Source organism: Dipteris shenzhenensis, chromosome 5, assembly GCF_047967505.1.
Source record: "Dipteris shenzhenensis isolate YYH24624 ecotype China chromosome 5, Dip_SZ_1.0, whole genome shotgun sequence".
Taxonomy (NCBI): Eukaryota; Viridiplantae; Streptophyta; class Polypodiopsida; order Gleicheniales; family Dipteridaceae; genus Dipteris; species Dipteris shenzhenensis.
Window position 1 is genome coordinate 39,753,588 of NC_141600.1, and position 13,636 is coordinate 39,767,223.

At 42.6% G+C, this 13,636-nt stretch overlaps 1 protein-coding gene across 1 annotated transcript; it reads right to left on the reverse strand.

Moving 5' to 3' along the window:
• Positions 1 to 3,236: 3,236 nt before the first annotated feature.
• On the reverse strand, positions 3,237 to 6,336 carry LOC147902006 (cytokinin dehydrogenase 9-like). The gene is made up of 5 exons (XM_087374568.1): positions 5,163 to 6,336; positions 4,879 to 5,006; positions 4,451 to 4,726; positions 3,980 to 4,242; positions 3,237 to 3,854 (listed from the first exon to the last, which is right to left on the reverse strand). Exons 1-5 carry the CDS (start codon positions 5,779 to 5,781, stop codon positions 3,482 to 3,484), a joined length of 1,659 nt encoding a protein of 552 aa, XP_087230694.1. The 5' UTR covers positions 5,782 to 6,336; the 3' UTR covers positions 3,237 to 3,481.
• Positions 6,337 to 13,636: the final 7,300 nt, after the last annotated feature.

Genomic DNA, 13,636 nt, shown 5'->3' on the forward strand with positions numbered 1-13,636 from the left:
ATCATGCGATTATCTTAAAGGCACATGTTGTGTATAAGATGATGTGTCTGTTTGCTCTAGTGTCATTAGTTTTTTTCATAGGACATCATGAGTGCGATTTTTTTTTTCAAATAAACTGTCTCACAAAAACGTGGGTAAGGCATTACTTTTACTTTTTTACTGAAATAAAATCAATCGATTGGTTTTCTACTAATTGCTTTGGCAAGCATTTTGGCTATTTTGGATCCCCCCACAGAGGCAGGAGTTTGATCTTTTTTTTACTTGGATTTGTTATTAGGGACTTTGGAAAGATTGTGTGCTTGTCAGATAGATTATCTTGAATACTTGTCTTACAATGAGATTTTCTGATGTTGTAATTGCATATTCCATTACTAGGGACTACTCTTTGTAATATAAAGCTATATGGATTTCACCCAAAAAAAATAGTGTATGTGTGCGCGTCTGTCCAAATGAAATGAGGGAAGACAACCATGTTGCTCTAAAATGAAATGTGTTCTTCTTATATGGCTAACTTCACACAAGATAGCCAAGCAAGTGCTTCGAATACCAATCTTCTCTCCTCACAGTTTCATTATTGTGGAACCATACGCGACATCTATGAAATTGATTTCAGACGATTTACTATTTTCATTCTTGATGTAAAATGGTTTAGGATTACTTACAATGGTCCCCATGCGATAGTGAGAAAAGATAGTAGCGGTCTCTTTGCAATAGACTCCACCAAACATTGGACCGATAAAAGTGATACTTTTGTTCTTCCCGAGCACTATGAGCAGGTGCATACTAATGATTTAATTAGTCGAAGCTTTCGTTTTTAAAGTCCATTGATATATATATAATTGACGACATTTGGCACCCATCTTCAATATAGGTGGTTTTTCATCCGGATCGTTCTGATCCAAGATGGTGGTATGTGATCCAAGTTACACCACGAAGTAAGCAAATTTTTGAAGATCGAGATGTGGATATGGAGATGCCACTACCAATGCCGGATCCAATTGATGAATCTAGAGAAGAAGATGTAGATCACCATATGAGGCAAGAGGAAGATGCGCATAATGACATCACACGGGAGGAGGATGGAGATCACGATATTGACGAGGAAGACAACAATCATCAAGATCAATCACCACACTTAAGCTTTATTGAAGAAGATGATCAAATACTTTTAGGTGAACGTACGATACTAGAGTACGATGATGATATAGGAGATCAACTCGGTATAGAGTTGGAGATAGACTTGCTTGGCGCCTTAGACTTGGCTCAAGATGAAACAGTTGATGTAAATGCTCTTATTTGATTTTTCTCATCTCAAACTTGGACATGAATATATGAGCTTCAAAGACTTGATGTACATGCTCTCATTTTTTTATTCTCTATGAGCTCAAACATGTATGAAAATTTAAAAAATTTTGTCATTGGAAAAAACTAATTTTTAAGGCCTAAAAAAAAAAAAAAACCTCTCTGTAAAAACGTCGCTATAATTTTTTGTCTCAGTGTCGCTATATAGCGACTTTTAAGAAAGTCGCTATATAGCGACTTTTGGCAAAAGTCGCTATATAGCGACGATTTACGAAACCCGATTTTTATAACGACGATTAACGCTAAGCGGGCGCTAAACGTCGGTATGTAAACGTCACAATAGGATACGTGTGTAGTAGTGCGAGTGGCTTTGACTATTGACTCCACAAAGTTTTGGCAAAGCAAGAAGGTCACACTAGTACTACTATAACAATGTGAATAGGTGCTCTATACATATATAAAAATGCTCACTTATATATATTTGATACCTTCAACGCAAGGATTAACATGTTTGTATTTGTGTTTGAATAGGTTGTCTATCAACCAATGGTGGGTAATAATAGGTGGTGGCATGTCATACCTATTACGCCACTTCCAAAGTGATATACAGTACATTTACTAATATGGAGCATATGGAGGATGATCATGGTCATGGAGGTAATGATGATCGTGATACGAGAGAGGAGGATGATCATGACATAGGAGATACATATATTCAACCCATTACCCATGAGGATGAGCCTGCCATTGGTGATGCTGATTTTGATGAGCACAGTAGCGCAAGTAGTATAGTGGATTGAATATATTTGTAAATCTCCATATTGGTTTGGATTAGTTTGGCAAGGGTTGATCTCATTGAGGATGAGATTGAACTGTAGCCCATTATTGTATCATCCAAATTTCTTACATATTGGCAAAACTATTTTATATATTGTTTGATTCTCCTCATCTCACTTAATTTTTGTATATTTGCATTTGGCAAAAATCATATTATGGTATGTGATTCATGCATAGCATTGATAATTTTATTGAATTAGGTGCTTTGGTAATCATGGGCAATGTTTGGTAAGCCATGATGCATGCACATTTATCAACTTGTAGTAAAATTTCTAACTCTGATGCTTGTTTATAAACGCGTCTAAATGCGCGTCTATTATATAGTGTAGACATGCTATTAAACACATACATAACCACACTGATAGATGTGTGAATAATCACGCTAATAGACACGTCCTTATTTTTATTAATTATATGAGTGCGTATAGACGTGTTCGCTATTTTATGCATCTATCGAGCGCGTCTATGGATGCATTGTGTTATTCTGTATAATAATTATATATTATATATTATCATTCAAATATTTTCAATTGCTCATCCATTCAAAATTTCTTGTCTTCAATCTGAATTCTTACAACATTCCTCTCTTTTAATGTATATTCTCTATGCGAGGGAGCATGGAAAGTTAAGTTGGACACAAGATTGAAAGGTATCGACACCTCTATATGAGGATCAATTATGAGCTCGTGTGAGCATTGCATTATTCATGTATTTGTTGGCCTTCAACTTTCAAAACACACAAACAATATAGACATTGCCAAGTCAATTATAAATCACCACCGTTAACATTTGTAGGGAGGATTGGGTCCACCCTGTGTCGGTGTCTCATATCCACATTTTTACTCATTCGTTTTTTTAAATAAAAATTTTGATAACATACTAACATTTAGGTTTAATTTTGAGTTAGTAGTAGTATGCTCCTATGAGGGAAAGCACCATGAAACCTAGTTTTAAACCTCATTTGTGGGAGCTTTGATCAAAGTGACGTCTCTAGAGAGACAATTGTATATTAGAGAGACAATTGTATATACTAGACATAGAAAAGAAAGAGTATTAACGTGGAAGACAACTCAAATTCTGATGTGTTCCCTTGAACAGCAATTGTGCTTCGGGAAATTCTGAAGCCGAGCAAAAAGAAATGTTGAACCACTTCAAGAGCGTCGATTAACGTAAAATTATCGACATCGTGAAGCTCTAGAATTTGGATTCGTCCTACTGATCCGTCGCGCGTAAGGATTCAAAACAAGGGTGAGTAATTTGGATAATTTCTGTTGCTGATAAAATCAGTGGCACAATTCTGTTGCGGCTAGGATCAGTGCGCCGGAGATCATGCCGGCTCAAATCAGCCTATCCTACTTGTGGTAGAAGAAGGGTTCTCTTTGAATTGAAGGAGCGAATTTATGAAGTGCATCTTAGGAAACATTTTCTGCCCCGGAGCGAGCACTGCATTTGGATCGTATCTGGCTTTCCTCCCGACAAGAGTCGCCCATTTGTCTTCCCCGAACTGGCGCTGCCAATCCTCCGTCTTGGAGATGTTGGGTAAGTATTGCTTCTCACCGATCCCGGCGCTTTTACAAAACTTGAGAATGGCCTCGTTCTGCTGCACAAGGTCCTCGGTGGTGAGAGCGTCGGGCAACGTCGAGGGGGATCTCAGGAGGGCGACCAGATAGAACACATCCTCATCAGGAATGGCCACGGATGTGCGCGCATCCCATCTGAAATCACCACAAACAACCAAACACAAAATGATTCATGCGACTATTTGGTGACCATGAGAACGCGATGCGATAATAAGCATGTTCGGGAATCCACGCGGTCATGGGGTTTGTGATGTGCTTACTTGCTTCGATTCATCGGATAGATGAGAACCGGACCTCCGCTCTTGCTTCCAAGAATCTGTTTGAACACCACTGCGTCAAATTCTGCGATCTTACTGCGCGGCACAAATAGGTTGAGCCAAGGATGTGGGATGTCCCAGAGCCCGTTGGCACGTAGTTTGAGCTCGCCACTATGAACACGATCTAGAAATCCCACATAAGAGACATCCGTGCTATATACCGACGAGGGAATGCAGTGCAGAGAAGCTAGCAAAATCGCCACCTTCTGTAGAAAAACAAGACATTCAATTGATTCTCCTTCGAGCCATCTTTTCGAGCAGAAAAATCAACGTTTGCGTTCACAGTTAGCGTCCATTCCTACGTGTCTCCTTCGTCTCTCTTCCTGTCTTAGTCTCTTTCTCCTATTCTCCAGCTATAGTTCATGGTCTCATGCAGCCAATATGAATAGCCATTCTATAATAAAGCTGTCTTACCTTATCTATCGTATCCGCTTCACCTTCATTGTAATTCTTCGTAACCTCTAGGTAGTAGAGGACTTCTGCACCAGTTGGCGGCCGTTGCAAGCCGCCGGACGTGTTCTGCGGCTTAAATAACGACGATCTCCAGTTATCAATTAGGCTTTCCGAGTTGGCATGAGCCACAAATCCTTCTATGTAATCGAACGTTTGACCTTTGGGCTGTGAGATTAGGTATTCTTGATCTCGAATGAAGACGTCGAAATCGAAGTAGAGGGCTCGTATCCACTTCACCTGACCAGTTTCAGGACGACAAGATCATTATGGAAGGCTTCTGGGACTGGGTACAATAGATACCACTAATCGTGATCAAGACCAAGGAACGGTTCTTTGATAGCAAGATTCATCAGTTACATTCGGTTTAAGGAATTAGGCTACAAACTCACCCGCTGCGGTGCTCGTTCCAGGGCAATTCGGGCCTTGGTAATGATTCCATATTGGCCAAGCCCACCGAGTGTCGCGTGAAACAGATCTGAATTTTGATCCTGACTGCAAACCACTGTGTCGCCTTTGCCTGCATCACATCATCCTCTTAGCGTTTGAATGCTGAGCAATTCAGATGGTTTAACGTGTTATCTATGCACTGTATTAGAGAATGCAAAAGATAGGGAGGGGACTAGAGTCTTTAATAAGCGAGCGTAATACACTCATAAGAATCAACTTATATTACCTGTAACTACTTCAAGCTGGTATACGTTGCTGATCTGCGGGCCGTGAAGAAAAGCTTGTCCACTGATACCAGCATTCGAAAGTGTTCCTCCCACGCTGAGGTAAAGGTAATCTGTCCATGACTTCGGGGCAAGCCCCTGTTTCAACGTAGCCTGCAAAACATCTATCCAGAGTTCTCCACCTCTAACGTCTACGTATGACTGAGTCTGTGATGTGCCCTTGTACACTTCAATTCCACGTAGGGATGACATTTCTATCACCACACCATTCGCAGCTTGAGCTTGTCCGTGTAGAGAATGAGCATGACCTTTGGCAGCTACTGTAAGGTTCGAGGAATCTCCCGACAGGTAAATGGACTTTAAAAGCGTGGAAATGTCCTGGACTGAAGAAGGATACAGCACAGCTTTAGGCAAGAAGTTTGCCATACCGCCAAAATCTCGGGCAGCGTCTTTAAAATTATCAAAGGCAAGCAGACCCTCAAACTGCAAAGACTTGAGGAATCCACACTCCGCATGAGACAGCACCGGATACAGTTGTATGTCAAATGTAGCTCCAAGAGCTACTAGAAGTCTGTTGATTATGAGTAGTAACAGCATGGCTGTGCCTCTACTTTCGTTCATCCAATGAACGTCGTTCTCAATTGAAATTGCCTTTGGTAATCTTTTAGGCACGTTGAGAAACTTAATCACTTGGGCTGTGTCTCGTCTTTTGAAAGACTGTGAAAACTGTTGCGTCCCTCTCCTTCCCTCTGTGTCACTCTCTTCCTCCCACTTTCTGGATGCAGGGCAGGTGCCTGCTTAACTAGGCAATAGATGGCCTCCACTTCTTGTGTGTCGTTATATGTCTAGTGAAGAATTGTGAACAAATTCCTCTGCACACTCGTATATGGAAACTATTCCTAAGCTGTCACAGAGTGTTTTCATCCCCGTTCTCGAGCCTAATGGAAGTTATATGAGAACCCCACATGCAATTGCTACCCTCGATTCAAGGGAGAAAAGCTGGCGAGCGCAACTAGCAGATGAAACCTGGGGTCTCTGGGTGTGTGAATATATATGGGGTCGAAAAAAATCCCAATAATGAATTGCAGAGAGAGCAATGCAGGGAATAGCAGGGGTGACAGAAAAAGTCAACCGCACTGGACGAGGCAAAGCAAAATGAGACCACACACTACTGAGAAATGGAGAGAGGGGTGGAAAGAAAGAAGCCCGGGGAGTATTAATATAGCCGGGTTGCGTCTCTCTGGTCAATGCCGTCCTCAGATCCCCGACTATATTAGTACTCAACTAGTGCGCCCACCTCATGCTCCAATTTGCGTCTCTCTGGTGACTGCCGTCCTCAGATCCCGACCACTTCACGTGGGGTAATGGGGTAATATAGCCGACTGCTCTCAAGTTTATTACGTCACTTCGGTTTTTGGCTGTAGACCAGGCTCCAGCGTGTCCTATCACCACGGGAAGCCCATTCCTACATTCAAGGTGAACCTGCAAAACTTTCAAGGAGCAAGATTTGACACTTTCTGAGTTCAGCGAAACAGGCAATGTCTGACCGACTCTGACGCCTCTAGGGTCTAGATCTGTGATCCCTTGGATGTGCGCAATCGCATTGGAAGCTTGCCATCAGGGGTTAAGTGAGTCGCGCGACTTTTTAACAAAGGACATCGAATAGTAGAGTTTTTTGTCGTTGTTTTCACGTCAAAAAAAGCGCAACACGGCAACTAAGTTTCAACCAAGCCAAGAACACGCGTTGCCCATACAGTCTTGAAGGTGAAAACGACGCCTGGAGCATTTGCTTGTTGAACGTCAATCTGAAGCACCCGTCGCGGTGGATCCATCACGCTGCCGTGAAATGGTAGAATCGTGAAGAAACGGCCGTTGGTGCCCTGTGGTGGACTCGGGAGAGTTAATGTTCAAGACAGATTAGGCAGCAAGTTTCCACTCAAATCACGTGGGCATGTAACTGCAATGCGCATCAGGCAATCCTTCTCATCATGCGGGGTGGTAGCTCATGCGCCGTAGTCGCGGATGCTGCTCATCAGCTGAATTTCATGTGACAATCCTGTGCAACGAAAATCTCTGGATCCGGCCTGGGGCCTGCACTCAACGTCACAGCTAGAAGCTCTTCTAGTCACAATATCTGCATCGAGCCAGGGAGCTTCAGGATCCCCTGAAGATGCAGCCTAAAACGATGTAATAAACCTCGATCTCTTCGATGAAATTCCAGACTTAACAAGATGATCTAGTCTTCTGCAGACAAATCCCAATTCTAATTGAACCAGGTACCATTCATCGATTATCTCAAAATTCAGTCCTCCCCAAATTAAATTAGTTACCATTCTTTTCCAATTCAGTCCTTTCGGAAAGCTAAAATTCTTCGAAATTAAACGTGAATCCAGCCTAAGTCTTATCCTGAGAATCTCAGGTTGCTCCAAATTCAGTCCTCTCGGATTAAAGTTGTTACCATTCTTCGATCATCTCCATATTCAATGCTCTCGGAAAGCAGTACTTCTTCGAAACTAAACGTGAACCCGAGTCTTAGCCTGAGAATCTCAACAACCTGAACACACTAGCCAGTTTTGTAGATATGCATTATTCAAATTTAGCATAGCTATCAATTCTTCTAGTATTTTGCCTCAGGAGCCCCCACATTAGCCGTATAGTAATGTTGATACAATGGCGAATGGCTTACAATGATTTATCAACTTCATTTGATTTTATTTGTTGTGAAATAGCCCTTACAATGGTTTAGAGATACCGGTGGCACCGTTCAAATGTTAAAGCGATTCTATCGAATTGGGGGACCAGAGGCATCGCCATTGTCACATGTTAGCATCTCACGACAGCATGCCAAGCTTTTCACCATCGTCACATATTAGCATCTCTGCTTTGATTATGTGGAAAGTTGTACTCCTGCGCTCTCGATGCTGTCTTGGCTAGAATCGACGTATACGGAGATCCAGGATCCCAATTTATAAATGAAAAAGTAAGATAATGTGTTCAGGTGGGGCTGTTGTACCGTGGAGAGTAGAGCTTGGGGTGGTAGAGGCGACAGCCAGCCCCACGCATATCTTCCGAGTTCCTATGGTAATAAGAATAGTACTTGGAGGAGGCGCATCCGGCGCCATTCGCCATTTTTTGTGCGTGCGGTTTGATCTTGATGAACGCTATCTGTCGTGATGTTGTGGAGTAAACAAAAATTGCCGTAACGAAGGTCTCGGTCACTCTCGTCGGGAAGAGTGAGTAACAAAGATACGAGGGCTGACAAGGAGATGCGAAACTCAAAATCGCAACCGCCATCCTCTACTATTCGAGCGCCGGCAGGGCAACTTCCAAGTTTCCTCAGCTCTCGCTGTTGTAGAGCGTATCAGAGTAGTTTGCTTGCTTGATTTGAGAAGTACTGGAAGCGCGCTGTGATGACAAAGGTATGACCGAAGGAGAAAGCAGGTCGTAAAAAATCGTATTGTGCTGTCTTTACCATTCCCAAGGTTTATCTCCTCTTTGGAGTACGAATTATTAATGTTGACTGTCCAAAGCGCCAAAGGGCCGTACACCCTGGATCTACAAATCCAGGCTCCAAGCGCTCCGGCCATGGTGAACTGAATACAATCTACGACCGCTTCAGACTCCAGACTCCAGAGTGGTTCTGATCAATTGGTTTTCTGTTTTATGTTCATCTTCTCTTTTGTTTGTGTTTATCAAAGCTTGTAAGAAGAAGATTTCCATTTGGTGAAAATCTACCCTCTGGTAGTACCACCCCTTCAGAGTGAATTACCATGTGCAAGCCAATGGTCAACTACGTTCTTGTCGATTGACAATGCGAATTTGCTGTTTTCAATTCATCTTCTCTTTTGTTTTGTATGTATGAAAACTTGCAAGAAGAAGATTTTCATTCGGTGAAAATCAAGGTTTAACCATCGAAAGTCGCGTCACGTTGTCTCACTGCTTACTGCCGAATATTTCGTTTTCCCAGGATCTTCTTAGTCAGGCAGCTGCTTTAGCGTAGCACAAGCGTCGTCGCAACTGCCAAATTGCTGTACACAGTACATGGAGCGCAAACGTCCTAAACTATCGCCCTCCTGCTATGAATAATCAACCCTCATCACGACTCTATCTCACTGTCCCTCCTTAAATTTCGAAACGCCATCAGTCGCCTCTACAGAGTTAGTCTTACGAGAAGTGATATCACCAAATATACCATCATCCTCTCCTTTTCCCGACGTCCACTATAACATCAAACCATACCTTTCCAGTAGCTGGAAATGTTTGCAAAGCAAGCTGCGAATCTTGTACTAGCGCTGTTTAGATTTCATCCCAACATTGCGCAATTTGCAATCATTGTTGAAGATTTCTTCGTCCCTAACCTCAGGGATTGTCAAGCTGGTACTTTTGAAAACTTCCAAGCAACGTTCGGGATTACAAGTTAATACCGCACTTTGTGTTCCGAGCGTCTAATTTTATAATGGATAAGATTCCCTCATATGCCGGATCATCATGCCCCAAATCCGATATGAAATTTCTAGTGTACGGTTATTTGTGCTCCATCAGTTCATGGTATGTATCTCTTATATGCCATAGCATCTCCCCAAATCTTGTTTGAAGTTAAAAATGCATAATTTCTCTTCCCTTGAATCAAGTTGAGATTCACTACCCTAGTACGAGGTCTTAAAAAGATACGTTATTCTCACACTTCTGATGTGGAACAACTAGATTTGTTGCAGGTAGTCTTTCCATCATGGAGCAAGTAACTACTAACTCGAAATTGAAGCCGAATCCTACTATTTTATCAATTGTTTAAGGAAAAAAGAGAATGCGTAAAATAGTGGACATGAGACGCGACACAGGGCCCGTTAGGACCTGATCCTCCCTGCAAATGTCACGGGTGGTGATTTATTATTAATTTTATGATGTCCATATTTTGGAACCTAAAGCCCAAAAAATACAAGAATAAGGCAATACAATAATTGATCCTCATTGCAAGTTTTACAATATTGTCACATGGACTATAACCATATGAATAAAGGTGTAGTTATCCTTCAATCTTGCATCCATCTTGGATTTTCTTGCTCCCTCACATCGATAACATGCATTAAACGAGAGGAATGTTGTAAGAATTCAGATTGAACAAGAATTTTGAATCGAACAGTAATTGAAAATATTTACATTCTAATATATAATATATAATTATTATAACCACACATAGTCATGTGGGCGGAGAGGTGGCACGCTTCCTTCTCCAAAGAGTTATAATCCAAGGGAATGGGCCCTTCCTTAGGTGTCGAGATAATGCCGAGAATATTAGCACTGAGGATAAGTCTCACAAATGGATAAGAAACTGGCATATTACGTGAATGTCAGTAGTCATAATTGTAGTCGAACGCCGAGAGACAATATCTGAAAAACTTGCCAATGTGACCCTGAAAGGATCTGTGTGTGTTCCTGAGCGGGATGATTCCAACATTCTTAGATCGTTCAGTAGACTCTAGACAATACAAAAAGACAACTATTATTAGAGGAAGTTCGAAGTAGAGCATGCAACATTCTCACTCTCCACTTAGCCTGCGTTACGTGCCTCTCCAACCTTGGGAAAATGAGAGTTTGATCACTGTAGTAAGTCGAGCTTTTAAGCTTGGAAGAGTGGAGCATAATGTCATCATGAGGCTCTCCAAAGCTTCACATGTCAATAAGCCAAAACTTGCAAATCAAATAGACCATCTCTTCAAATCAAATAGGTTTGAAACGTTTATATAGTCTTTTTATTGTGAAAAGCATCTATATGCTTTTAGTACTTTAGTCAAAAGCTTAGCTTTTACATCAAGCGAAATCAAGGGTATAAGATGAAACCAGATCAAAGGCTTAGATTCATGACATGTGGCTCAAGGGGGTGTGAGAAAACCTAAACATCTCCCTAAGAAGCTTGCCGTAAAAAAAACTTTTGTATACAAGATTAGACAACAACAGTGGACATCGATCGTTTGTTGATTCGACCCTATTGCAGTTTGTCTCTAAAGCGCCCACCGAATTCTAGTTTTCTTTGTCGATAGAAATCTAGGAACAAACATTAGCAAGCAATGCGATATGTGAGGTATGCTTGCACAAAAAATTGATATATCACAATTTAGAGCTTGTTGTAGCACTACATTAGCCTCTCAAAGCAGTACTTGTTGTTGCCTTTGCCACTCAAAGATCATGTTTCCTTGCTCTTGACTCCTACAAAATATTGCGTAAATTATTGGTTTTCACATCCCCTTCATACATCCGCTTCACCTCTTGCTTGTCAAATTAGAACCTTTTAACTTGCATATCATAATTTGCATCATAATCTCTTCTCTAAGGCAAAAGCCATTTCCTTAAACTAGTTGGTCGCCAAGCTTCCATTGGACATGTACTCGTAAACCAGTAGGTTGGCGTCCTTGTTGGAGAAACAACACAGCAACTTCACGATTTTCTTGTGCCGGATCCTTGGATCCTCCCCAATGTTGCAACTTCTACTTTGAGCTTGCGATCATGTCCTCTCCCATGTCATTCCTTGTCAGCAATTCTCAAACAGTGAATAAATTAGACAAGGCCAAATAAAGTGCATAGGAAAGCGGCACTAAATTTTGGCTATTAAAGTTTCTTGCTAGATAAAAAAACATGTGATGTGAATCCTAAGAAACAAGGTAATACGATGCTTATATTGAGTACACAAATAGGAGAGAATGATGTCAAACTATGCAAATCTCTACATAATTCATCCAAAAAGAAGGCACTACTACTACATACGTTCCACGCCGAAGGCCTATAGATTTAGATTTATTACCTGTCCTATCTTTTGTGTGCATTTTGTCACCTCAATTGAGGCCAATTTCACTACGCCACAAATCGACCACTCAAACTTCTCTCCAGGTAACTACATTGAGAGTGTGCTTGCAGGTTCATTGCAATGTCAACTAAATTGCGCCTGTGACTCTTGCAATTTGTATAGGGTTCCAAATCTTCTTATTAGAAAGGGGACTAAATTGCACTTGTGACTCTTGCAATTTGTACAGGCTTCCAAATCTTCTTACAAAGGACACTACATGTGAAATCAAAGAGATGGAGACAAAACACTTTACCTCACGCATGCTAGCCCATGAATGGAATATTGAAACCACAGTTTTAAGCTTATGTAAAGCTAAAAGCTTCAAAAGTTTTAATCTTTGAAATCAATCCATATTAATGGTGGACACTCAAAGACACTTGGATCAACTTGAGCTCAAAAAACCCAAACATCTCCTTAGGCTGCCTCCCGTAATAAAAAGACTTTAAACTTAAAAGGGACTAGTACCCTCACCCATCTACAATGGGTTAGCGACCCACCTTCATCATATCTCATGTTAGGAATTGGGATCATACGAATAAGATTTTAGGTTTTGTTTATAAATCCAAATATTAGAATGCTTTTTATAAAAATTTAAATTGGATCTCTCTCTCTCTCTCTCTCTCTCATCTAGCCCCTTGCATCTGCTCCCTTCTCTCCTCTCTGCTCTTGCTTGTTGCCTTTGTAGCTCCGCCCCCTCACCTCCTCTCTGCTCTTGTTCGTTGCCTCATGCAAGCTCCGCCCCCTCCCCTCCCCTCCCCTCCTGCTCGTTGCCCTGTTGTAGCTCCGCTCATGTCCTCTCTCCTGTAGCTCCGCCTCCCTCCCGTAGCTCCGCCTCCCTCCTGTAGCTCTGCCTCCCTCTTGTAGGCGCTGCTCCTCCTTGCCTGCCTGGTGCTGCTCCTCCTTGCCTGCCTGGTGCTGCTCCTCCCAGCCTGTGCAGCTCCTCCCTGCTCTTGCTCACCCCTCCTCTCCACTGCTTGCTGCCCCTTGAAGCCCCGCCTGCTCCTCTCCTCTCTTGCTTGCTGCTCCCCCCGCTGTAGCTCCGCCCCCTCCTCTCCTATCTCGCCTCCTCCCCACCCGCACAGCTCCCTCCTTGCCCTCCTTGCAGCTCTGCCTCCCTCCTTCGCTGCTCCACCTCGCTCTTGCAGCCCCCCGACCGTTGCTCTCTGCTCCAGCCTCCCCTCCCCTCCTTGCTGCTCCACCTTCATTCCCCTTCAGCCCCCTCCTTTAAACTCTCCCGTTCCCTACCATTTTCAGCCCCTAGGACTAGGTTTGCCTCCTGCCATGGAGGGGGCTCATGCTCCCCCACTACCACTCTCGCTCTTGCACTAAGACCTGCACTGAACGTGGGATCAGCCATTAAAAGAAATGGGGAATTAAGGTGAAAAAGATACAGCAAATAGCAATAAATAGGTCCCGACTATCAATGTGCCGACGAATCCGGATCCAAAGAGACCTGGAATGTGCATCTCTCCACTGAGATGGCCCCCAAAAGTGTGGATCCGTAAAGAACTATGACTCCTTGTGACCCTTGAACCCCTCCTGTATCCCTCGTCTCGTCTCTGTAGGCAGACTCCCATGTATACCCATCGCTGACTATTGGTAGTGGGTGCTCTGGACTCTGATGTGTCTCTGTATAAA